Source organism: Bos javanicus, chromosome 5 (genome assembly GCF_032452875.1).
Source record: "Bos javanicus breed banteng chromosome 5, ARS-OSU_banteng_1.0, whole genome shotgun sequence".
Classification (NCBI taxonomy): Eukaryota; Metazoa; Chordata; class Mammalia; order Artiodactyla; family Bovidae; genus Bos; species Bos javanicus.
In genome coordinates, this window is record NC_083872.1 from 118,866,252 (window position 1) to 118,892,157 (window position 25,906).

General features: G+C 57.6%; 1 protein-coding gene across 1 annotated transcript in view; it reads left to right on the plus strand.

Annotated features, from left to right (window-relative positions):
- The first annotated feature begins 688 nt into the window (after positions 1 to 688).
- The window catches only part of TAFA5 (TAFA chemokine like family member 5), a 177,251-nt gene continuing 152,033 nt past the window's right edge, over positions 689 to 25,906 (plus strand). The window contains exon 1 of the mRNA XM_061418892.1: positions 689 to 873. Within this exon, the coding sequence (XP_061274876.1) occupies positions 762 to 873 (112 nt within the window). The 5' untranslated portion in view covers positions 689 to 761. The remainder of the gene's footprint in view (positions 874 to 25,906) is intronic.

A 25,906-nucleotide genomic window follows, 5' to 3' on the forward strand; every position in this document is an offset into this window, starting at 1 on the left:
GCGGTGGGCAGAAGCGGGGTGCTTCAGAGGGGCCAAGACAGGGCTCCTGGGGCGTGTGCCCGGCCTTCCGGGTGCCGGAACTCCACTGACTGCACGGGGCCAAGGCTGTGCTGTCCAGGGGTTCAAGGACGCCAACATTCAACTCCGAGCAGAGAAGACAAGGCCCATCTGGGGCAAGGGTCCAAAGACTCCTGTGCTTGGAACAAAGTCCGGCTCCCCCACCCCCGGCAAGGTCGGGGACCGAGCACCGCAGGCAGGGGAGGCTATGGGCCCCGAGGGCTGGCGGGCCACTCGGCCCGGTCCGCAAACTTTACGCTGGCCGCCCGTCTTCCCCGAGAGGGGCTCCGGACGCGGGCGCGGCGGGCCGTCTTTGTCGCCATCCAGAGGCGCGGATCGGGCGCTTCGTCCCCTCCGCCGCCTGCCTCCCCCGCCTGTACCAGGGCCCGCGTTGGGCCCCCGCGGCGCCGGGCACGCGCCTCGGGAGCGCCCCTCGCCTCGGTGGCCCGCGCGCCTGGCTCGGGCGCGCGGCGACGCCCAGAGCGGCAGGCCCGGCGTCCCCGGGCTCGGCGGGCGCGGGCGCGGGCGCGAGCTCGGCGCGGGGCGGGCCGGCGCGGGGCGCAGTGGGCCGGAGCCCGGGCGCGGCGGCGGCGGCGGCGGAGGATGGCGCGCGCGGGGCCCGCACGTGGAGGCCGGCGCGGGGGCGCGGGCAGGGCCGGCTGCTGAGACGCGCTGCTGCCCCCCGCGCGGGCGCCGCGGCTTCAATGGCGCCATCGCCCAGGACCGGCAGCCGGCAAGATGCGACCGCCCTGCCCAGCATGTCCTCAACTTTTTGGGCGTTCATGATCCTGGCCAGCCTGCTCATCGCCTACTGCAGTGAGTACCGCGCGGCCCGGGCCCCCGCCCGGCCCTCGGATCCCGGCCCCGGCCCCCGATCCCGGGCCGCGGCTCCGGCAGGGCGCCCCTCGGGCCGCCCGGAGTCCGTGCGGAGTTGCGAGCTCGGGGCGCGTGGTCCCCCGGGTCCCCACCGGCCCTCCGCTGGGCCAGGAGGACGGGGGTCCGGCACTTCCGAGGCCGGCGCCACCTCTGAGCCTCCCTCCCCCGACTCCGGGGCAGGGCCCGGGCGCCAGGCCCCGGGTGGCGCGGCGCGTCCCTACGCGGAGATGCCCGCGGCTGCCCAGCGTACCGCCGCCGCTCCCGGCCCAGGCCCACGATGCGAGCTGAGCCGGCGGCTTCTTGGCCGAGCCGCGCGCTCCGGAGGCGGCGGAGGGTCTGGGGCGGGCGGGTAGCGCTGCCGGGGGTGGCGGCGGAGCGCCCTGCCCGGGGCTTTCCGCGGGCGACACTCGCTCGGGGAACGTGGGGGGACGCGGCGGCCGATTCCGGAGCGGGGCGCCCGGGGCAGAAGCGGGGCTCGGGCTAGGACGCGCGGCTGGAGCTGCTGGCTTGCAGGGAAGCAGGCTCGCCGGCGCTCTCCTAAAAACAGAGAAGTGAGGGGTGGGGTGCCCGCTGCCGCCGGCATTTCGCGGGTAGCGTCCGGGGACCCGAACCGGGTGACCCCCATGGGTCTGGCGCGGGGCCTCGGGCTCGGGGCTGTGGTGGCACGGGTTGGTGGGCGCCCGGGGCACAGGCTGGGGGCTGGGGTGCCAGGAACAGGCTGAGGTCTGCCTGGGTGCGTCGGGGTGCTCTGTGTCAGGGGCACAGGCTGGGCACTGCGTGCATGGGAGGTGGTCGGACATTGAGCCTAAGGACTGGGGTGGGGTGAGTGGTCAGTGCTCCAGACACGGGTTCGCGGCTGGTTGGGGTGGCTGGGGAGTGGTCAGCGTCCGGGCATGGGTTCCCAGCCGGAATGGCGAGGGCTGGGGGTGGGGTAGGTTTCCCCCGCCGGCCGCCTGGCACAGGGTCCGGGTCCCTTCCCACCCCAGCAGGAGGAAGGGACGGGCGCTGAGGAACACCTGTCATGGACAATTGCCATGGGCGCGGGAGGCGATGGAAAAATATGGATTCTTTACAAAAAAAAAAGAGAGAGAGAGAGGCCGGCGGCGTACCACGCTCCCCGCCGCCACCTCGCAGCCCTCCCTCGGCCTCCTAGCTTCCAGCCCGAGCCTTCGCGCTCTCCAAAATGGGACCGCAGCGGGCCATGGAGACCCTGGGCGCGCGGGTGCCCAGTCCTGGGACGGCGCCCCCCAACCCGGAACCCTGGGGAATCCGTGCTCAGAGCGGGAATGGTGCGGTTGGTCTGAGCCGGGCTGTGCATTTCCCTACAGTTGCCTGGCGCGCTGTGGCAGCGGTGGGGAGGGGTCTCGGAGCCGGAAGATTCCCTGCGGGGTCGCAAGCCCAGCTGCCCTGGCTGGCACCGCATCCCTGGGGATGCGCCCCAGGAGCCTTTCCCAGTGTGTTCCGGGGCAGGCTGCCTGGAGGGGGAGGGGGTCTGGGGCTTGAGGGAGGAGGCCTGTGTCCTCTCCCCAGCTCCCTGCGGCCATCTCGGGACCCTGGGGCAGGTCCCCGGGGCAGGTAAACTCGGGGCTCGAGAGGAGGTGCCCTGTGGATGCACTTCCTGGTGGCGGCAAGGGAGGGGTCCCAACCACAACCGGCCGTGTTGGGAGGCGATTTGTGTCCCTGTCCGCGTCCGCCGGCCGCTGTCCCTTGCTGGCTCTGGGGACAACATCGCGGTGAGAACCCGGCAACCACAGGCTGGCTGGGGAGGCAGCCCTCCGGGTGGGGAAAAGAACAGCCGCTGATTGTTGTGAAGTGTGTGACACCTCCGCCCGTGGCTTCAACACTTCCCGCCCCAGGTACACCAGCCGGGGCCTTCCTTTCTCGCCTTCGGATCTCTGTGCAGCCGCTGCTCGCTCCACCCCCGCGCCAGCCCTGCTTCAACCTGAAAGGGAACCCTCTCTCCGCTGTCTTGACACTCACACCTCTGCCAGACGGCCGCCTGCTCCCGGCTGGGGTCAGAGTGAACTGTGCCCGCTGCTCGGACACTTGGTGGAACCCGAGGTCCCGTGGGACACTCAGGCTGCCTTTTGGAAGCCTCCCGGGCATTCTAGAAACAGCTCTTCCACCAGGATGAGGACATGTGGTAAAAACATCTTATTATCCAGAATGGCAGAAATCATTAATAGCAGAAGCTTGGGTTCACCACATTTTTATGGTTGTCTCCATGGAATGGGATAATTGACAATAAGATAACGTTTGTGGACACACCCCATTACACCAGAAAGGCACTTGGAGAAATGAAAACCTTTCGGTAGAATACAAAGTAGACATATGCACTTGGAGAAATTAACGCATGGCACTAAAATACGAAATAGACATGATAATAATTGACAGCTTGGAACAGCAGTCTTGGAGAGAAAAGAACCCCCCTTCTTTTTTAAAATGGATAAAGCAAATAAAAAGCAAATGAAACAGTCCCTGGGATTTCATTCTCTTTTCCAGTATATCTGGGATGAAGAAGAATAGTTAGCATCCGTGTTTGTAAATTGTTTTTGTTATCTGTCAGGATTTTTATTACCCGAAATGTTTTTGTGTTTTGGAGAAGATCTATCTGTATCATTAATTAGGGAGACTGATAACTCACCATTCAGGGTTCAGTTATCCTGCCTGTTCAATCTGTGCATTTTGCTGCAGCACAAAAGGTGTTCACTTCCTGGCACGGCTGAAAGAAAACTGGAATATTTCCTGGCCTGGTTTTCAGTCAGGGGTGCTCTGCTGTTCTTGGCCCCTGAAAGCCTGGCTTTTTTGCAGCCTGCCGAGCTTCATGTTTAAGGACATGGGCTCCACCCTCTGGCTGGAGAAAGACCTGCAGTCCACCAATTAGGTTAGTTGCTATAGTGACACAGCCTTGTCATTTTCTCCTGTTGGGGAAGAATTGCCAGGAGAAGCAGGAAGGGGAATGGGGCCCTCGATGGCTTTCTTTCAAGATGCGTACTCCGTGTCTGTGTACATTCCCATTACAGCAGGGCTGGGCGCTGGGCAAAGAGGCGTCCTGGGGAGGTGAAGAGCTCGGATGAGACCCTGAAACTCTCCTTCTCCCTGGTTGGGGGAGATCTCTGTCCTTGCGGCTTGGAAAGTGCTGGCCTAGGTCCTCTTCCCCTTAGCGTATCCAGAGCCAAGAGGTCTGTCTGGACTCGGTTCTTGGCTAGAGTGGGACAGCTCTGGCCAAACCAGAGAGGTTTGCTTGTATGCTGTGCTCGTCCTAAGACCTCAAAGATGCCGTCTCTCGTGCTAGCTTGCATTTGTTGTTCAGTCACTACGTCCTGTCCGACTCTGCGACCCCACAGACTATAACACGCCAGGCTCCTCTGTCCTCCACTGTCTCCCGGAGTTTGCTCAAATTCGTGTCCGTTGAGTCGGTAATGCCATCTAACCATCTCATCCTCTGCTACCCCCTTCTCCTTTTGCCTTCAATCTTTCCCATCATCAGAGTCTTTTCCAATGAGTCAGCTCGTCGCATCAGGCTGTAATAACAATGAGAATGGTGACCTAGAGGCTGCCTTAGGACCCTAAGCCTTGACTTGATATTCGTGCACAGTATTTAATCCGAAGGTGGAGACGGCTGGGCTTTCACGTAGACTGCGAGTCCCCTATTTGGACAGGCTTGTTGGACAGCGTGTAAACGTTGGGAGGAAAGTCTGTATTTTAAAGTACAAGGGAGCAGGGTGGGAGAGGCAGTGTGACTCTGTTTTTGACTTTTGATTTTTTCTGAATAAATCTCATCAGGATTGAATGGCAGCTTCAAGTTAAATCTCGCATCATGGTTCGCACGTAACTACGAGAAGAAACTACAAACAACTTCTGAATTATTGTTGATCCATTAGAATACTAACCAAGCGTAGGCTCTCTGGTGCTGCGTTTTCTTTACAAATACAATTTATTGCATATTTAGGAGAGATTAGGCCACTTTCCTGCTGTTTACATTTTATTTCTGGGGTTTTCCAAGAGGTAAAATTGAAAGTACTGGAAACTTAATGAAGTGGTGCCATTCAGAAGTTTATTTGTCTTTTTTTCCCCTCCTACTGCGTTTTTTATTTGATGAATTTCTGGCAGGAGAAGATGTGCCCCGTGTGTTTCTTTCAGCCACGGCGAGACAGGTTACCTGCGGGTGGGTGTGTGTTAGCGGAACTCCATGCCCAGGGGTGGGCGTGAGGTGGGGAGGGGTTGCCCCCCGAAGCCAGCCAGGCAGGTCGGTGCGCCCTCACCCTTCCCCTCGCTTGCCTAGTCCCCCAGACGTGGCCAGGAGGGGCTGCACCCTGCAGGGCTCCCCCGGGGGGCCTCTTACCCCTCGCAGCAAGCCCGGGGAACAACACAGCCAGGAAAGAGGCCACGCGCCGCAGCTCAGCCGGCCGAGCCTTGGGCACCAAGCGTCCGGGCCGACCCCTGCCCTGGAATTCCTTGCTCCGGACCTGCCCCTCGAGTGATATATGGAGATCAGTCTCTGTGGCATGAAGTATTTTCAGGTGACTTTTATGGGCGTAATTATGGGAAAATGTTATGATAATGTGGCACTAGAAAAGGGAAGAAAAGCAAAACATTAAAATCCCCATTTCTTTATATAGCCCCGCAGCTGCGCTGATTGAGAAGGGCTCGTTTTTGCATTGAAGCGGTGGTGCTCTGGAGTTAATGACCTCCACCGCACGCCACCTGTCACCCAGAGCCCTGGGCGCCGGCCCAGTGGCGGGGAGGGGAGCCGCTGACGGGGGGGCCGTGGGGCAGGGGGCCGTGGGCAGGTTCCCGTGCGCCCGGGGGCGGCTGCGGGGCCTACGGGCTGTGTGTGTTCGGAGGACTGTGGCCTGGGCTGGCTCCCAGGGCCGAGAGTGCCTGGGGCAGGGGGGCCCGTCTGTGCCTGCAGCCTGGCACGCCATCCGTAGGCCCCAGAGCTGAGCCAGCGCCGCACAGCCTGCCCAGGGTGCCCGCAGCACCTGGGAGACCTCCAGCGGCTGCCCGCCCCTCCCCAGGTGCCCCTCGGCACGGGTTGCACCCCGGAGGGGCGCTGACGGAAGCTCCCGGCAGGCCGCACACACCGTCTCCTCGGCCCCGCTTCCCGCAAACCTCCTGGCCGCTGGCGGTGGATCTGGGCAGCCAGCCCCATCCCTCCTTCCCCCCGCGGACGTGGTGGAGGGCGCCCGCAGGCTTTGGAGCGTTTCCTTATCTGTGCCAGCGGCTGGCAGGAGTCGGGCGTGGAATCGCTTTTGTCTCCACCGAGGCTGGCGGGACTCCTCCAGCTCCCCCGGGGCCTCGCTGCGTCCTCGGGCATGGGGGCCTGGGTCTGATGGGATGGCGGCTCCGTGGTGAGATGGCCCCGGGGACACCACACTCCTCTCGCGCTGTTCCCACCTCCCGGTCAGTCCCGGGCCCTGTTGTGCTGCCCACTACTGTGGGGTCAGCTTCCCCCCCGGAGGTCTGGCCTCGGAGGGACTCCACCCAGAGACCCAGCTGTCTTTCCAAGCGTGTTGAAGGAGGCAGGAGGCGGGGAGAGCCAGCCCCCGCATCTCTGACTCCGTGCGCCCGTGGGACAGGGAGTTGGGGAGTGTGTGGACACAGAGACAGGTGAGACAGTGGCCTCCTGGGCTCTCATCCTGGGAGCGCCAGACGGTCCACACAAGTCAAGGCAGCAGAGGAGGGGGCTCTCAGTGGGTCGGGCACCCCGTTCTTCTGGGTCCTTGCCCGGCCTCTCTCCGGCCACAGCCTGCCCCAGCCGCTCAGCCCCAGGCTCTGGCCCCGAACCCCCTTCCATCCCTGGAGCCTTCTCTTGCCCTGCCTGCCTCCACCAGGGCCTCTGTGTTGAGGATGGCCTCTGGCTCTAACCCTGTGCCCAGCCTCCTGGAAGTCCTTCTCCAAAACACCGCTCGCCATCCTCCAGGTCTGTCTGCAGTGCCATCAGCGGAGTTCCCCACGCACACATCAGCGTCATTCTCGGAGGGCCACTGCCTCCAGGCTGGCTGCCAGGAGCTCCCCGCCCCGGCTCCCCTTAGAATGGCGTTGGCACCCACCACTCCTCCCTGCGAACATCACTCAGGGCCTGACCATTGCCGCTGACGTTTCCTGCCCAGGAGGTCCCCTCCGCCCCTGGCGGAGTCCTTCTGGGGCCTGCACCCCTGGCTCCCTCTGGGGGAACGTGTGTGTATGTGTGCTGGTTCTCTCCTGCACACCTGGTCTCACTGGAATGTTCTGCTGCCCACGGGGCCCCTCCCACGGTAACTGCCCACTGTGCTGTCGCAAGTGCAAGGTGGGAACCTGGGGTTGGACTGGTCCCCGGAACACCCCCAGCCCCCAGGGTTGGAGACCTCCTCCTCCAGGAAGCCTCCCCTGAGTATGCCAGCTCCTCTGCCTCTCCATGCGCTCCATGTTCATCCGGCTGTCGAGGCTCCACCCCACCCCCAACCCCACGTCATGGTCACGGCCGGCCTCTCCAGGGCAGGGTGCTCAGCACAGTGCCTCTGGTTTACTGACAGCTGCAGAATGGTTTTCCAAGAGGACAGACAGAATGGAGTGCCTGCAGAGACAGTGTGGGGAGCCAGGGCCCCGAGCTTTTCAGGATGCCCCGTCACCCGGGTGGGTCCCATCTGCCTGTCTTGGCATCTCGGATCCAGCAAGAGAGGCTGGTTCACGTGGTGGGGCAGGTGCCCCCGGGGTCCTGGCTGACGGCCTGTGATGGGCGGCTTTCTCCTGAGCTCTCTTGGGAGAGTTCATCTGCTGTTGAGGAAAGTCAGCACCAGCATTATAAGCATCTCTGAGCTCACTTACTAAAATCCGCTGGTGACGCGGTGATGGAGGAGTCGTCCCAGCCTGGCTGACCTGCCCATGAGCAGGTCGGCTGGAACTGGGCCAGGTCCGGGGTCTCCTGCTGCAAGGTCCCTGGGTGACGCGGAGGGGAAGAACGCCGGTTCTCCAGGACTTGACTCACATCTGACTTTACTGAGCGTTGAGAAAGGGGGTTTCAGAGCACACCCACAGCCTGAAGCCTTGGGTCTGGGAGGGTTGGGTCTCTGGGCCGTTCTCCGGAGGCCTTTCCTGTGAGGATGCTGCAGAACTGAAGCGCCGGTGCCTCCGCGCTGCCCTGGCTACTGCTGGATGCAGGTGAGTGGCCCCTCCTGGCTCTGTTTCTAAATTATGTTTCTCTGCAGCAGCTCCATTACCTGGTAGCACTTCCCCGGATATACTAAATGCCATTAATGGGTTGATAGGGCTCGTGTTAATTAATTGATGCTAATTTATGGTTCTCGCGGCCGTGCTGGTGGCTGGAGCAGGCCGGCTGTGGAGCCACGCCGGGTCTGCCCCGAGTTTCCGTGCAGCCCAGCGTGTCTCTTCCCTTCTCCTGCGCACATGGGGGGCTCTGTGGCCCTGACAGGGTGCCATGCAGGGAGGCAGAGGCTGGCCTGGGCACCCAGTGCCTCTGAAACCCTCTCGCAGGCTTAGGCCTCCTGACACCAAGGTCCTAGGGACGTGGCAACCCACGTGCCTCTTTACAAAGACTCCAACCGAATCGACAGTGTTCCGTGGTCAACAGAAATGCATCTTCTGGCAGCGGTTGGTGTTCAGTCTGTCTTAGCTCAGTGTTCATCATAAGGTTCCGGGATGCAAAGGGGGCAGCTTCTAGAGGCAGGGGCAGCAGGATCCCACGCGGGGCAGCGCAGTGGTGGCTGGCCACCTCCAGCTCTAAAGCCTGCAGTGTGTGGGGGGGATGCACGCGGCTTCATCGGATGCGGTCGTCATGGAGATCTGCAAGACGCTGCCGTCGCCATCACCGTCTCAGGTGGTCAGAAGGTTTTTCTCTGTCGCACCCTGGGAAGTGGGCAGGACACCCAGAAACCTCTGTCCCCTCAGCCTGTCAGCCCCGTCCCCTGGCCATGAGCCTGCCCGCGGGGCCGGGACCCTCGGAGAACAGTCTGCACACCGTAGGCCCCTCCCTCGTGATCACGGCCCCGGTTTGGCCCCTCAGACCTGACATGCTATGTGCTCCTCCTGTTTTCTTGGAGCCAGCGAAGGGGCAGGCACTTCTGAGAAACAGAGGAGCCTGATTCAGCACGGCCACGCAGATGCGACAGGCCGGAGTGTCCTGGGTGGGACTCTCTGGGGCCTAGAAAGTTCCCTGGGGTGGGCCAGGCCCCCTGACGGTGGGCGCTCCGTGCAGCCTTGTCCTCTGCCAGCACTGGGCAGGACGCAGCTCTGGTTTTGGGTGACCTGGGCCTTCGCCAGTCAGATTCTCATCGGAGTGGCTGAAACTTCAGCACGTCCTCTCCTGGGATCAGGCAGACGCCATGTGGGAGGGTCAGGAGCTGGCCCGGCCCTGCAGGACCTCGTGGCCTTGGACCCAGGGTCCTCGGGGCCCTGTGTTTGCTGAGCATGACCACGTGTGAGCAGGCCCAGCCCTTGTTCCTGTGACCTGGGCTCGTCTGGAAGGTGGGGGCGTCTCCACTCAGAGCAGCAGACAGGACCTCCCCCAGAGGCAGGGGCTCTGGGCCCGCCGGCCTCTCGCCCCGTGGGCTCTGCGATTACCCTGGGCTGGGACCTGCTCTGGGCAGGAGCCGGGCTTCCTGGTGGTCGTATTGTCCTTGTCGCTGGGCCAGGGCCTGCAAAGAGCAGGTGCTGCAGATGAGTTATCCGGGCTGACTGCTGCTGTCAGCCGTTCACATGTGTGTGTGAAAAAGGCTCCGATGCAAATGTGGCTGACGGGGGTGGGGTGGACCTGGGGGGACCCACCCGCTTTGACCCTGACTTGGAAGACTGGCTCCAGCAGCTGTCCTTACCTGCGTGGGGAAAGAGCCTTTACCAACCTTTTAATCCAACGAAGTTCTGAGAGGAGACAGGTCGTCCAGGCCCCAGGGTCCTCGTGGCTGGCGCCTCGTGTTTCTACCCGCCTGTAACCCTGATGGAGGCCCCGTTTGCCCCTGGACTCTCCCCTCTGCGGCGCCTCTCACCCCTGCCCCATCCAGACCCCCACGTGGAAGCCTGCCTCCAGGGTCCACCCAGGGTCCCACAGGAAACCCACAGCCTTCCCCAAGCCTGGCAGACTCCACCTCCCAGGGGTTTGGTGACCGAGGCCGGACCTGCTGCCCAGAGGGATGCATGCTGTCACCCCAGGGCTGTCCACGCAGTGAGACTGCCCATTTATCACGGGCCGTCCTGGGAGAGGTGAGCACCGGCCCTCCTGTGCCACTCAGCTTCAGTCCTGGTGGACAGATGGACCACCAGGCACCCAGCAGACAGTGTCCATTTGCTCCTGGGTTGACCTGACAACCTTCCCAGCTCGATACTTTTCTTCATCTTAGAGGACAGCGGGACTCAGGGAAGTCAGGGGTGCACCCAGGGCCCCAGTCGGGGTAGGTGGCTACAGAGCAGGACCTTCTGGGGCCCCCAGCCTGCTCCCAAGGGGCCTGGGAGAGGAGGTTTGTGATGCAGGGGGCAGGGAGGGGAGATCAGCGGAGGAGAGCATGGTCACAGTGGGGGCTCCCAAATGGGGTCTTGGAGGCCACTGCAGGGCTCCCTCCAGCTGGCGGGCTGGGGCCGAGGGTGAGCACTGGGGAGACTTCGGGTGCTTGGTGCCTCGCAGACTCCCTGCCCCAAGCCTCCTGTGAGCTCGCCGAGCAGGGCAACTGTGGTGCCGCCCCGCACTGTGGGCATGCCTGCTTGCAGCTGCGACACACGTCTGCCTTTGGAGTCGAACCAGTCGCATCTCGAAGCCCCAGTGCTCGGGAACCCACACAAAAGCCCGCAGCCCTCCCAGGAAGGACATTTCTTGAGCCACTGCTGGGTGTCAGACAGGTGAAGTGATTTCTTGTGCTTTGTGATATTCAAAGTGGGAGATGGGCAGTGGTTTTCTTTTTATAGAAGGAGAAACTGGGGCTCTCGGAGGCCCACCATGACTCCCAGTCATCCCCCCGTGGGCAGAGGCTGGGAGGGGAGCCTGGCTCCCGGACTCCTCGGGCTTCCCAGGTGGCGCTCGTGGTAAAGAACTCTCCTGCCAATGCAGGAGACGTACGAGACGTGGGTTTGATCCCTGTGTCGGGAAGAGCTCCTGGAGAAGGAAACTGCAACCCACTCCAGTACTCTTGCCTGGAGAATCCCATGGACAGAGGAGCCTGGGGGGCTGCAGTCCATGGGGTCACAGAGTCGGACAGGACTGAGCAACTCAGCACACATGCGCGCAGGGCTCCTCAGCTCTGGGTCTTGCCAGTAACCTCTGAGACACCTGCTCCCCACGAGGTGTGGGGTCAGGTGGTCACCAGGGCCACCCCACACTGCCACCAGCCCGTGGTGCTGCCTGGGGACTGAGAGCTGGCCTTTACCCAGAGGCATCCCAGCAGCCTTGGCATCTGGCACCGCATCTGCAGAACTGTCAGCCTGAGCACACCTGGTGCCGACCGTCACCTCTCCCGGTGCGTCAGGGTCCCTGAGACCTTCCTCAGGCTCAGAAAAGCTGTGAAGGTCATGGGGACGGCTGTTAGAGTGAAAGGACCCAGATTAAATCAGCAGGAGGGACAGGTCCACAGAGACACGGTCCCCAGGAGAGACAGGCCCCAGGGTGGCACGCACGACACTCAGTTCCCCAGTGAGGACGTGTGACAGCCTGGGGTGTCACCAGGCAGGGGACTCACCTGGGCCCTGGGACCCAAGTGGTTACTGGGGACCACTTGATGGGCAGGCTCCAGTCCCCCTAGATCCTAACCAGGAAGAAAGAGAAAATATGACCTGAGAGGGTGTGGAGAAAAAGGAACTCTCTTACACTGTTGGTGGGAATGCAAGCTGATGCAACCACGGTGGAGAACACTATGGCGATTCCATGAAAAACTAGGAATAAAATCACTATGCTACCCAGCAGTCCCACTACTGGGCATGTACCCTGAGGGAACCAGACTGAAAAAGACACCTGTACCCCGGCGTTCATTGCAGCACTAATTTCAACAGCTAGGACGCGGAAGCAACCTAGATGTCCATCAGCAGATGAATGGGTAAGGAAGTCGTGGTGCATATTCTCAGTGGCGCATTACTCAGCCATAAAAAGGAACACGTTTGACTCAGTTCTGATGGGGTGGAAGAACCTAGAGCCTCTTATACAGAATGAAGTAAGTCAGAAAGAGAAGGACGGATACCAGATGTTAGTGCATATCTGTGGATTCTAGAAAGATGCTACCAGTGATGGTCTGTGCAGGGAATAAAAGGAGACACAGACGTAAGACAGCCTTTTGGACTCGGTGGGAGAAGGAGAGAGTACGATGAGTTGAGAAAATAGCATTGAAACATATATGTTACCATATGTAACAGATAGGCAGTGGGAGTTGATGAATGACGCAGAGAACATAAAGCCGGCCTTGTGACCACCTGGAGGATGGGGTGGGGAGGTGGGGGGGTTCAGGAGGGAGGGGAACACGTATGCCTGTGGCTGATTCATGTTGATGTATGGCAGAAACCATCACAATATTGTAATTATCCTCCAATTAAAATTAATTTAAAAATATGAACTGACCAATTGCCAGTAACAAAATTGAATCAGTAATTTTAAAAATCCCAAAAAACAAAAGTCCAGACAAGATGGCTCCACAGGTAAATTCTACCAAATGTTTGGAGAAGAGTTAATACCTATCCCTCTAAAGTTATTCCAAAAATTTGCACAGGAAGGAATATTTAACAAACTCATTCTATGAAGCTAGCATCACCCTGATATCAAAACCAGACAAAGATATCACACAAAACAAATTTACAAACCAATATAACTGATGAACATAGACATAAAAGCCCTCAACAACATACTAGCAAACCGACTTCGTGGTCCATTGAAAGGATTATACATCATGCCAAGTGGGGTTTCCTTAGTTTTCAATATCTGCAAATCAATGCAGATACACCACATGAGCAAACTGAAGAATAAAATCCGTATGGTCATCTCAATAGATGCAGATAAAACTTTGGGTAAAACTAAACATCTCTTTATAATAAAGAAAAAACTCCCCAGAAAGAGAGCATAAAGGGAGCCTACTTCAACATAATAAAGGCCATATATGACAGACCTATAGCTCACATCATACTCAACAGTGAAAAGCTGAAAGCATTTCCTCTAAGATCAGAAACAAGACAAGGGTGACCACTCTCAGCACTTTTATTCAATATAGTTTTAGAAGTTCTAGCCATGGCAAATCAGAGAAGAAAAAGAAATAAAAGGAATCCACATTGGAAAAGAGGTTAAACTGTCATGGTTTGCAGACAACATAATACTGTACATAGAATATTCTAAAGATGCCACCAGAAAACTATCGGAACTTATCAATGAATTTGTTAAAGTTGCAGGATACAAAATTAATAGAAATCTGTTGTAGTTCTATACACTAACAATAAAATGCTGGAAAAAATTAAGGAAGCAATCCTATTTGTCACTGTATCAAAAAGAGTAAAATATCTAGGACTACACCTACCTGAGGAGGCAAAAGACTTGTGCTCAGAAAACTAGAAGATACTGATGAAGGAAACTGAAGATAACACGAAGACACAAGAGGACAAACAGATGGACGATATACCATGTTCTGGGGTTGGAGGAACCAATATTGTTAAGAGCACTGTACTACTCAAAGCAATCTGCAGGTTCGGTGCAATCCCTATCAGAATACAATGGGAGTTTTCACAGAACTAGAGCAAACAATTTTAAGGTTTGTATGAAAATACAAAAGACCCTGAATAGCCAAAACAATCTTGAGAAAGAAGAACCGAGCTGAGAAACAAGAACATCACCGGTCCTGACTTCAGACTATACTGTAAAGCTACAGTTATCAAAGCAGCATGGCTTTAGCACAAAAACAGATGCACAGATCAATGGAACCAGATAGAAAGCACAGAAATAAACCCACACGCTGATAGTCAATTAACATATGATAAATAGGCAAGAAGATACAATGGAGAAAAGACAGTCTGTTCAGTAAGTGGCGCTGGGAAAACTGGACAGTTATGTAAAAAAGTGAAACTATCATTTATGAAAATAAACTAAAAATGCATTAAATCTAAATGTAAGATTGGATACTGTAAAACTCCTAGAGGAAAACATAGGTGGAGCCCTCCTTGACATAAATCACTAGCAATGTCTTTTTGGAGCTACTTCCAAAAGTAAGGGAAATAAAAGCAAAAATAAACAAATGGGGCCTCATTATACTTAAAAGCAAAGGAAATCATTGACAAACTGCAAAGACAGCATAGTGAGTGGGAGAAAATATTTGCAAATAGTATGATCTATAATAAGGGATTAATATCCAACATATAAACAGCTCCTACAACTCAACAACAACAAAAAATCACAATTAAAAAATGGGCAAAAGAACCTAATAAATGTTTTTCCAAAGAGGTAATGCAGGTGACCAACAGGGCACGTGAAAGGATGCTCAACATCACTAATCATCAGTTCAGTTCAGTTCAGTCGCTCAATTGTGTCCGACTCTTTGTGACCCTATGGACTGCAGCACGCCAGGCCTCCCTGTCCATCACCAACTCCCGGAGCTTACTCAAACTCATGTCCATTGAGTCGGTGATGCCATCCAACCACCTCATCCTCTGTCGTCCCCTTCTCCTCCGGCCTTCAATCCTTCCCAGCATCAGGGACTTTTCCAGCGAGTCAGTTCTTCACATCAGGTGGCCAAAGGATTGGAGCTTCAGCTTCAGCATCAGTCCTTCCAATGAATATTCAGGACTGATCTCCTTTAGAATGGACTGGTTGGATCTCCTTGCAGTCCAAGGGACTCTGAAGAGTCTTCTCCAACACCACAGTTCAAAAGCATCAGTTTTTCGGAGCTCAGCTTTCTTTATAGTCCAACTCTCACATCCATACATGACTACTGGGGAAATCATAGCTTTGACTAGACGGACCTTTGTTGACAAAGTAATGTCTTTGCTTTTTAATATGCTGTCTAGTTTAATCATAGCTTTTCTTCCAAGGAGTAAGCGTCTTTTAATTCCATGGCTGCAGTCACCATCTGCAGTGATATTTGAGCCCAGAAAAATAAAGCCTCTCACTTTTTCCATTGTTTCCCCATTTATTTGTCACGAAGTGATGGGACCAAATGCCATGATCATAGTTTTCTGAATGTTGACTTTTAAACCAACTTTTTCACTCTCCTCTTTCACTTTCATCAAGAGGCTCTTTAGTTCTTTACTTTCTGCCAGAAGGGTGGTGTCATCTGCATATCTGAGGTAACTGATATTTCTCCCAGCAATCTTGATTCCAGCTTGTGCTTCCTTCAGGCCAGCGTTTCTCATGATGTACTCTGCATTTAAGTTAAGTAAGCAGTGTGAGAATATAGCCTTGACGTACTCCTTTCCCGATTTGGAACCAGTCTGTTCTTCCATGTCCAATTCTAACTGTTACTTCTTGACCTGCATACAGATTTCTCAGGAGGCAGGTAAGGTGGTCTGGTATTCCCATCTCTTAAATAATTTTCCAGTTTGCTGTGATCTACATAGTCAAAGGCTTTGGCATAGTCAATAAAGCAGAAGTAGATGTTTTTCTGGAACTCTCTCTTGTTTTTCAATGATCCAACGAATGTTGGCAATTTGATCTCTGGTTCCTCTGCCTTTTCTAAATCCGGCTTGAACATCTGGAAGCTCATGGTTCACATACCATTGAAGCCTGTCTTGGAGAATTTTGAGCATTACTTTGCTAGCATGTGAGATGAGTGCAATTGTGAAGTAGTTTGAACATCCTTTGGCATTGCCCTTCTTTGGGATTGAAATGAAAACTGACCTTTTCCAGTCCTGTGACCACTGCTGAGTTTTCCAAATATGCTGGCATATTGAGTGCAGCACTTTCACAGCATCATCATTTAGGATTTGAAATAGCTCAACTGGAATTCTATCACTTCCACTAGCTTTGTTCGTAGTGATGCTTCCTAAGGCCCACTTGACTTTGCATTCCAGGATGTCTGGCTGTAGGTCAGTGATCACACCATCGTGATTATCTGGGTCATGAAGATCTTTTTGTATAATTCTTCTGTGTATTCTTGCCGCCTCTTCTTAATATCTTCTGCTCCTGTTAGGTCATACTATTTCTGTCCTTTATGGTGCCCATCTTTCCATGAAAACTTCCCTAATTTTCTTGAAGAAATGTCTAGTCTTTCCCATTTTATTGTTTTCCTCTATTTCTTTGCAGTGATCACTGAGGAAGGCTTTCTTATCTCGCCTTGCTATTCTTTGGAACTCGGCATTCAAATGGGTATATCTTTCCTTTTCTCACTTGCCTTTAGCTTCTCTTCTTTTCTCAGCTGTTTGTAAAGCCTCCTCAGAGAGCTATTTTGCCTTTTTGCATTTCTTTTTCTTGGGATGGTCTTGATCACCGCCTCCTGTACAATGTCATAAACCTCCATCCGTAGTTCATCAGGCACTCTGTCTATCAGATCCAGTCCCTTAAATCTATTTGTCAGTTCCACTGTATAATCGTAAGGGATTTGATTTAGGTCATTCCTGAATGCTTTTCCATTCAGGTGGAAAGGAAAAGTGGTTTTCCCTACTTTCTTCAATTTAAGTCTGAATTTGGCAATAAGGAGTTCATGATCTGAGCCACAGTCAGCTCCCAGACTTGTTTTTGCTGACTGTATAGAGCTTCTCCATCTTTGGCTGCAAAGAGTGTAATCATTCTGATTTCAGTGTGGACCATCTGGTGATGTCCATGTGTAGTCTTCTCTTGTGTTGTTGGAAGAGGGTGTTTACTATGCCCAGTGCGTTCTCTTGGCAAAACTCTATTAGCATTTGCCCTGCTTCATTCTGTACTCCAAGGCCAAATCTGCCTGTTGCTCCAGGTATCTCTTGACTTCCTACTTTTGCATTCTAGTCCCCTATGATGAAAAGGACATCTATTTTGGGTGTTAGTTCTAGAAAGTCTTATAGGTCTTCACTGAACTGTTTTATTCCAGTTTCTTCAGCGTTACTGGTCTGTGCATAGACTTGGATTACCACGATATTGAACGGTTTTCCTTAGAAACGAACAGAGATGGCTAATCATCAGGGAAATGCAGATCAAAGTCAGGGTGAGGTCCCCCCCCTCGCTCGTCAGAGTGGCTGTCGTCAGACAGAGCACAAATAACACGTGCTGGTGAGGACGCAGAGAAAGGGAGCCTTCTACACCGATGCTGGGGATGTAATTTGGTGCAGCCACTGTGGAGAAGAGTATGGAGTTTCCTCAGAAGACTCAAAGTGGAACTAGCATACAAGCCAAAAACCCAACTCCTAGGTACATATCCGGAAAAAAAAAATAAAAAAACCAACAACACTAATTTAAAAAGATACATTCACCCCAGTGTTCATAGCAGCATTATTTACAATTGTCAAGATACGGAAGCAGTTAACAGTTGAATGAATAAAGATATGGTATTTGGTATTTATTTATATGTGTGTGTGTATATATACATATATATATATATATAGGAGAAGTCAATGGCACCCCATTCTAGTACTCTTGCCTGGAAAATCCCATGGACGGAGGAGCCTGGTGGGCTGCAGTCCACGTGGGGTCGCTGAGGGTCGGACACGACTGAGTGACTTCACTTTCACTTTTCACTTTCATGCATTGGAGAAGGAAATGGCAACCCACTCCAGTGTTCTTGCCTGGAGAATCCCAGGGATGGGGGAGCCTGGTGGGCTGCCGTCTATGGGGTCGCACAGAGTTGGACAAGACTGAAGCGACTTAGCAGCATATATATACACACACACACACACACACACACCACACAACGGGATCGTATTCAGCCATAAAGAAGAGTGAAGTAACGCCATTTGCCGCAACTTGGATGGGTCTGGAGGGTACTGTGCTGAGTGAAACGTCAGACTGAGAAAGACAAACACTGTATGACATCACTTGTATCTGAAATCCCGTGAATGTAGCAAAAAAGAAGCAGCCTCACAGATACAGAGAAGAAGCCAGTGGTTGCCAGTGAGGAGAGGGAAGGAGTGGGGGGCAGGAGAGGGGGAGGGAAGAGGGAGTCCAAACCGCCGGGTGTGCGAGAGGCTGGAGGGTGTGTCGCACAACACGGACCAAAGAAATAAAACCTCGGTCCTCAGGGGCCATCCTCCCCTGACCTGAGTGGAGGGCGCTGGCCAGCACGGGCACAGCTGTCGTCTGTTGTGGGGTGACACCCAGCACTTCCTGGGGTGGCCAGGACCCTACATTCACTGGGAGCCAGAGGTTGCAGAGTCTTGGGAACTGGGAGCAGCTGGAGGGAGAAAGCTGGTCAGTGGGCAGCCTCGGGGCACAAGCTGTGCTTGGCGCTCCCCATGGCCCCATCACCCCAGGAGCGTTTGTTAACCATCTGGGGGGCTCGGGCTTCCAGGAGGTGGTGCCATCCAGGGTCCAGCCCTTCTGTGTGCCTTTAGTCCCAAGGGGCCTGTCATTCCTGGGGAGACAGTTGACAAAGCCCCGAGGGCCATCCTGCTGAAAGACAGCTTGATCCTGCCGCACCCAGGTCTGCAGAGAAACTGCTCATTAGTGTGAATTTCACAGCACGCGCTTCCTGAGGCCGAGTCACGCTCAGAGCTACCCCCCGGGATGGCAAGGACTCTGCCCTTCCAGCTCGCTTGCTAGGCCCCCGGGACCCCTGGAGCTCTGAGGGCCAACCATGAGGCGGGCTCGTGCAGACCCTGAGTGGGTGTCGTGTGGTCTCGGGACAGCCCCTGCCTGTGCGGGTGCCAGGAGCCAGTTTGCTGGGGGTGCAGGAGAGGAAGCTGCCTCTGAGTGCCTCCTTCCCCACTCCCCGTGGTGGCCGCCGCTGGGACTCCCCCAGCTGGGGGGTCCCCTAAGTCCTCAGACGCTGCGTGGCTCTGGGAAGGGAGAGGTGTGTCTGCTGGACGGATGTCCCCTGACTACAGCTGGTGGTGGAAGGGGCGGGTCCCCAGGGCCCAGCGTGGCTGGCAGGCTGCAAGGAGCTGACCCGGGGTGGTGGCTGCGGTGTAGGCGTGGACGTGGGGAAGGTGGCGGGGGCCCGCCTGCGCACGCGCCCGCATCCGTGTGGTCCCAGCTGCAAGGTGACCCACGCCTCCTTCCCTCTGCTCCGTCTCCCTTTCACAGCCGCTCCAGCGGGAAATAGCCCCTGCTCTGCTCCCGGAGACAGGCGGTCATTTTGGAGGAGGAGGCCTTAACAGAAACCTGCAGGGAAATAAAAAAGTCTGAGATGAGGACAGTGTCAGAACGTAGGTGGTTTGTAGAGTGTCTGTGTGTGTGTGTGTGTGTGTGTCTATTCGTGTGTCTGGTGTGCATGTCTGTGTGTCTGTGTTTATATCTGTGTGTGAGTTGATGTGTCAGTGTGTCTGAATCTCTGAGTGTGTGTGTGTATGTCTGTGTGTTTTGTGTGTGTCAGTGGGTGTCTATCTCTGTGTGTATAAGTGTGTGTGTCTGTGTATATGTGTCTGTGTGTGTGCCTGTGTGTGTTAGTGTGTGTATCTCTGTGTGTGTGTGTCTGTGTGTGTGTCTGTATGTGTTGTAGTGTGTGTCTCTATCTCCGTTTGTCTGTATCTGTGTGTGTGTCTATGTCTGTGTGTATATGTGTGTGTGTCCGTGTGTGCGTCAGTGTGTGTCTCTATCTCTGTGTGTGTCCGTGTGTCTGTGTGTCTGTGTGTGTGTGTCTCTGTGTGTGTCAGTGTGTCTGTGTGTGTCTGTCTGTCTGTCTGTGTTGGTGTGTCTGTGTGTGTGTGTGTGTGCACAAGCGTTGGTCCTAACATAAGTCCTCTCCACGTGCTCTTCTTCCCTCCGGTGGGTCCCTGTGGCCCAGCACCTCCTCATCTTCCTTTCCCCACCTGGGATCGGAGGCTTCCCCAGCCCAGAGGTCAGCCTGGGGACTCAGCAGAGGGAGGCTGAGACCCTGACTCGGAGCCGAGTCCATGCTGCGGCTGACCCGGGCCCTGGCCATGTCGGCCTCTGTGGTCTCCGGTGCTGCTTCTCCCTGGGGGGCCCACACGTGTCCCGGCGTGGGGCTCTTTAGTCTTGTCGGGGCTCGCTGTGTGGACAAGCTCGTCTGTCTGCCGACCTCTGGCCCGGGGCTGCTGGGGGCTGCTGGGAGGGGTTTGGTCCGGGTGGGCTTGGTGTGGACAAGGGCCCTCAGCTGCCTGCCATGGGTGGGGGAGGACAGAGGGAGACCCGGCCCCCCTTCCCTTTCGTGAGGCGCGGCCCCAGAGGGATTGTGCCCCTTCTTGGGTGCACGTTGTTGACCCGAGGGTACAGCTGACCTCAGGGTCTTTCCTGCACTCCGGGCAAGGAACCCTATGCGGACCACCGAGTCACGGGCATCTGTGTGCACAGGCTCCAGACGGAGTGAGCACATGCTCCTTTGGAATTCCAAATTGCAAAGTTTTCATTTCAATTAACGCAACAGTAAGCTTGGAAAGGTGGCAGTCGGCATTAGAAAATTAAACGATACCTTCTTGGCGTCTCACGTTGGTGAGAAGGCCAACTGATTATTTTTATATTACAATCCCCAGGCATTGTCAAATTGATTAATAAATTCGCTGAAAACCCGTTACCTCTTAATAAATTTAGTTTGGGTTGTTGGGGATAACTTTCCTGTGACCTCTGAGTGTGGGCTCTCCGGGCGTCAACGGTGGGAATGTGAGCCTGCCTGGCAGATCTATCACCCTGTAGGAGCACGCAGGAGTCGAGGGGACCATTCCGTCAGCCCTGTCTCCACGGACATGGCCCAGGTCTCAAGGGCTTTTTGGATCTTCTGGATGACTTCCAGGCTGGGCAGAGCTGCAGCCTGCAGGGCCAGGTGACTCCTCCCAGCTGAGACTTACCAGCCCAGGCAAAGGGAGCCCCTGAAATTGAGCCCAGAACTCAGCCCTGAGCTTTCTGGCAGGCAAGACAAAAGGGTAAAATCCACTGGGTTTAAGGCTCTGAGTGTCCATTAGGGACTCAGCTCAGAAGGTTGAAATGACACCAACAGGGCTGCCAAATACCGACCATCACACTGGCTGTTCCGGCATCCCGATGACTCACCCCTCAGCCTCCAGAGCTGGGCGAGGCGGGCACTGTCACTCCCAGTCTTAGGCTGAAACCAGAGAGGCCCAAAGCGGGGGCCTCTCACGGGGCAGGGTGGACGTGACCCTGAGAGAGGGGTCGGGCCGTTCCCACCCGGGAGCTTGGTGAATCTCCAGCATGGGGGCCGCACGGGGATTGGCCCCCCGACACTGCAGCTTCTGGTCCTGCCGGAGGGGACCCTTCACAGCCCATCTCCACCCCACGCTCTGGCACCTTGGCCTCAGACCAGATGCCCTCAGCTTCCCCCACACACACATCACCTATTCTCTGGGACTTTGGGCTCCTTCTTCCCAGGGGTCGAACTTGTCAAGGTCACCATTGCAGTTGCCAGTGGCGAGGTCTTCCGAGGTCTCACAGCACCAGGGCTTAGCTCATCCGGCCCCTCCCCGACCCCTCCCCACTCCCCATGGGCCGCTCCTGGCCTGTGTGCAGCCAGCCTCATTCTTCCGGGCTGGCCTCTCTGTCATCCATGTCGGGAGCACTGCCCACCCCTGCCAAGCCCCAGCCTCCAGCCTGGTGGGGGAAATGGGTCTGGGGCCACCCGAGGGCTCCAGCAGCCTGCAGACAGGCGTGTGTCCTCCAGGGGCTGAGAGCAGAGACCCCTCCCTGCCCAGGGCAGCGGGGTGGCTGACCTCCCACGTCCAGCCTCGTGCCCCAGGCCCACCTCCAGGCCAACCCCCCGCACCCCCCACCGCGTCCCCAGCGACCTCGGCCCCAACACACCACACCCATCGGCACGTGTACCCAGGGACATCGGCCCCGACCCCCGGCCATGTCCCCAGCGACCTCAGCCCCGACCCCCCGTGCCCCTCGCCACGTCCCCAGCGACCTCGGCCCCGACCCCCCAGGCGAGGTGGTCGAGGTGAGCCGCCATCAGCCCGCATGCCCCGCCGTCAGTGCTGCGTGTGCCGCCCGAGGACTGATGAGACCAGGTGGCACTGGGTCCCAGGTGGAGGTGCGCAGATGGCTCTGCATTTAAGTTGATCAGAACTGGGTGGCACGGCACATGCGGGTGGAGGTTAAGAGCGTTGTACGCACGTCTGAGCGGCCCTTCCAAACCCCTTCCTGGTGATCCGCTCACATCTCTCGCGCCGCCTTGTGCCCCTGTTCCGAGGCCTCAGGGCCGCCCGCTTTGCATGTCCTCTAAGCTGGCAGAGCACCCACCTCGGGCGTCACCGGCGTGGCAGGCCTTCAGGATGGAGGGACCTGCGCTGACCCCCAGGTCCCTTGCGGAGCTGGCAGGCCTTTCGCACCGGGCCCAGGTACCCCGAGGATGGCCGTCTCCGTGGCAACGTGCCGACGGCCTGTCTGGCCTCTCTGTGCGTGGGTGTCATCCTGTTCCGGGACCATGTCCCTGGCTGGGGGGCTTTGAGCTTGGGCAGTGCTGATGCTCAGTCAAAGAGGGAGTGGAGGCCCCCCTCCAGAGGCCAGTGCTTTATCTCGGGGGAGTGGTGGCTGCAGCCCAGCCAGGCCCCCGCGGGTCCCCCACCCTCCATGTCCGAGCAGTGTGCATGGCCCCAGGGATGGGGCGCTGGTGCACGGGCGTGTGCCCCCCCTGGTAGGGCGCCCGTGGGGGCCCCAGCAAGTGTGTGCTCCTCATCCAGGTCTGCTCCGCAGCAAGCGGGCCTCACTCCTGCTCTCGGGGAGAGTCTGGCTGCTCTGACGGGCTTTTAAAATGTTTCCTTGTTTTGCTTTTTATTGAGGTGAAACTCACATAACAGAACTAACCTCTTTACATGCACGCTTCGTTGGATCCAGCGTGTCCTGCCACCGCCGTCCCCATGACGTTCTCTTTTCATCTCCCCGGGAGGAAATCCCGGCCACACGAAGCACGCGCTCCTGTCTCCCCTCTGCCCACCCTGGGACCCCCCAGACTCATACCTTGGTGACGCAAAGCCCGAGAGACCCTCGGTTGCTCACAGTTGGAGGCTCACAAGCAGGGAAACCAAGACCTTGGCGTTGACCCCGCTGCCCAGACACGCAGACCGTAGGAGGAATACGGGGCGCGGTTGTGCTGGGGGCGTCTGACAGGCCGTATCACATTCCATCGGCCGCTGCCCAGAGGGGGACCCAGGCCCGCCTGCAGGCACCCCCGTGACCCACCCCACCCCCGGGGTGCACGCCCGGCCGTGCTTCCCCCGCCTCCCTGCCCAGATGTTGGCTGTGGGCCGGGCTCCCCACGCTGGCACAGCAGTGAACTCTGACCCAGCTCCGGGCTTGGGCCGGCGCCGTAACTGCCCCCGGGGAGCCCAGCATGCAGACGTCCGGGGCTTCTGCCCAGCGGCTTGGCTCCGGGCCGCCTGGGGGCCCCGAACCATGCCCTGGTGGAAAGCGGCTGGTCATGGGGGAGCGACGGACCCCAGGGCCCTGCCGCCCAGGCACCCAGATGCCCCGCCTGAGTGGCGGCAGGGAGGCCTGCCGTGTCACCCCCGGGGCCGGGGCCCTCTACCCTGGCCGGCCCGGGGCGGGGCTGGGGACCCAGGCGGCCCTCTCCTCAGCCCCGCCTCTCCCGGTCCGTCTTCTCCGGGCAGGCTCAGTGGGGGTGCAGTCCTGGCAAAGCTCACTCTGTCTTCCAGCCCAGTGGTGCCCACATGTGACCATGCAGGGGACAGTGCCCATGAAAAGCCCCTTTGTCTGGCCTGGCTAATTAAGAAGTAGCAGCAGGCCTCGGAGGGGGCCCAGCCCCAGGTCCTCTCTGGACGTGGGCCAGGGTCCCGGAGGGCTGGACAGGCGCAGCCAGGGCTTGAGCGGGATTCCTGGAGGACCTTCCAGGCCTGCCCGAGCGTCCTGCTGCCTCTGGGGGCCTCCCAGCCCCGGTCAGTGTGGAGCCACCTCCTCTCCTCCAAGCCCGGACGCTGACGCAGTCCTGGGAGGAGGCCCGGCATCTGAGGCCGCTGCTGTGTGTGCGCTGGAGGCCCAGGCCGGGCACCGTGCCCGAGGCCCCACGCTCTTCTCTGGGAAACAGGGCGGGCTCGCCCCGGAGGCTGCAGGGCAGAGGCCGCAGCGCCCGAGGCTGCTCCCAGGCCCTTGCCGTGACCCCCGAGGCGCGGACCCCCAGCAGGGCCGCCGTCTCCGCACTGACTCCACCTGACGTGGCGCCTGGTGTGCCAGCCCCCTGCCCCTGGGCATCCCTCCCCGCTCCCGTCTGCTCAGCGTGTGCACGCAGGGGCGGGGACCAGGGACTCCCGCGAGGCTGGCATGGCATCCGTAGCGGTTGCTGGGGGTCCCGCCTCCCGCCGTGGCCTTTGGGAGCGGCAGAGCTGTGCCCCACTCAGCGGGCCTGCCCAGGGAGGCCAGCCGTCCTCCCCCGGCTTCAGTGGTGGCTAAAGCTGAGGATGAGCGGACGGGTTCTGATCTGTTTGGAGATGAAAGAGCTCCGACCTCACGGAATCCAACGGACATGCGTGGGCTGTGGCATTTGGGCCCCATGACCCACAGGCTCCTGGAAGCTGGTCCAGCTCTCAGCTTGGAGATGCAGTGACGGGCCTGGGTGAGCTGCTCAGCCTCTGGGACCTCGGTGCACTGGTCTGTGTACTGCAAGCAGGAGTCCAGGAGCACATTTCCCCGAGGCTCTCCGCCTGGCCTCAGCAGGTTCACAGAGGGGAGTGCTGGGCTCACCACGCCCCATCTCACCTGAAAGGCAGCCCAGCCGTATCCCCACCAGCTCCATCACCGCCGTGACCTTACCAGACGTGGGGTCCCGGCGAGAAAGCCTGGCTGTGGACGGGATGACCCTGGGACCCCTCCTGCTCGACCAGCCTCCTGCTTGGCCCCACACGGTCCTGTCCAGGGATTTCTAGCTTCCAGGGTCTTCCGGAGGCCGGGTGGGCTGGCTAGGCAGCGATGGCCTGTGTGTAGATGAGGAAACTGAGGTCCCTGGGAGAAAATGGTTCCCCGGGCACTGTAACAGTCGGGGGCATCCTGCCCAGTGACCCCCCAGTGCTCTGCGGACCGTCGCTTGAAACGGACCAGGGCTCTCACCTCTTTCCACAGGGCAGTTTGCACCCCGGTCTGCAGGGCAAGCCAGGGGTCGCCTGCGATGGCCCAGACCTCGTGCAAGCAACAGGCTCTTAGGGGCTGACCCCGAGCTGAGAGCCTTGGGGTAGTTTAAATTTGAAAATTAACATGAAATCAAAGGAGACAGAGTAATTTTTCATTCTGCTTGAAAGGTTATTTGCTTCTCAGCCGATGCTTAGTGTGCTGATACATGATGTCAAAAGGTAAATGATTTTAAACCAGATTCAATTTAAATTTCATTACATATTTGTAGGAGACAGAGGCTCCAAGCATCCCTCGCCTTCTCATGGAGGATCTTTCACTTTTAATAACTCGGGCGCCTAATGCCCTAATCTATTGATTATGCGGTCGTGTGGCAGGGGTGAAACATTCATGCTCCCAGAAGCCCCTCGAGCGTCCGTGGAACCGTTCCGCGTCTCGAAGGGTGGCTGTGCTGGGGGCCAAGGAGGGGGGCAGACTGGAGACCCCTGTCCCAGGAGCCACTCAGCCCAAACACCCGTGTGACTGTCCGCAAGCAGCGGCCTTCTCAGCTCTGTCTCCTCGCCTGCACCGCGTGGCTGAACTCCTGGGGACAAGGGCCGGGGTCTGGTCTTGCCTTGACCACGCAGCAGCTGTGCCACCCTGGACGAGGGCTCAGCCTCTCTGGGCGTGGGCTCCCCTCCACTACAGGACGGCCTCTTGGAAGGCTGAGTCGTGTCCTGCCTTCAGTTCACACCCACCCGGGACCCCCGCGTGTGCCTGTCTTTGGAAATAGGGTCCTTGCGGGTGTCAGTTGTTAAGAGGAAGTCATACTGGAGAAGGGCGGCCCTGAACTTGTTGACTAGGGTCCTTGAAGAGGGAGGAGAGGACAGAGACCCCGGGGGAAGCCACGTGACGGCCAAGGCAGAGATGAGAGCGATG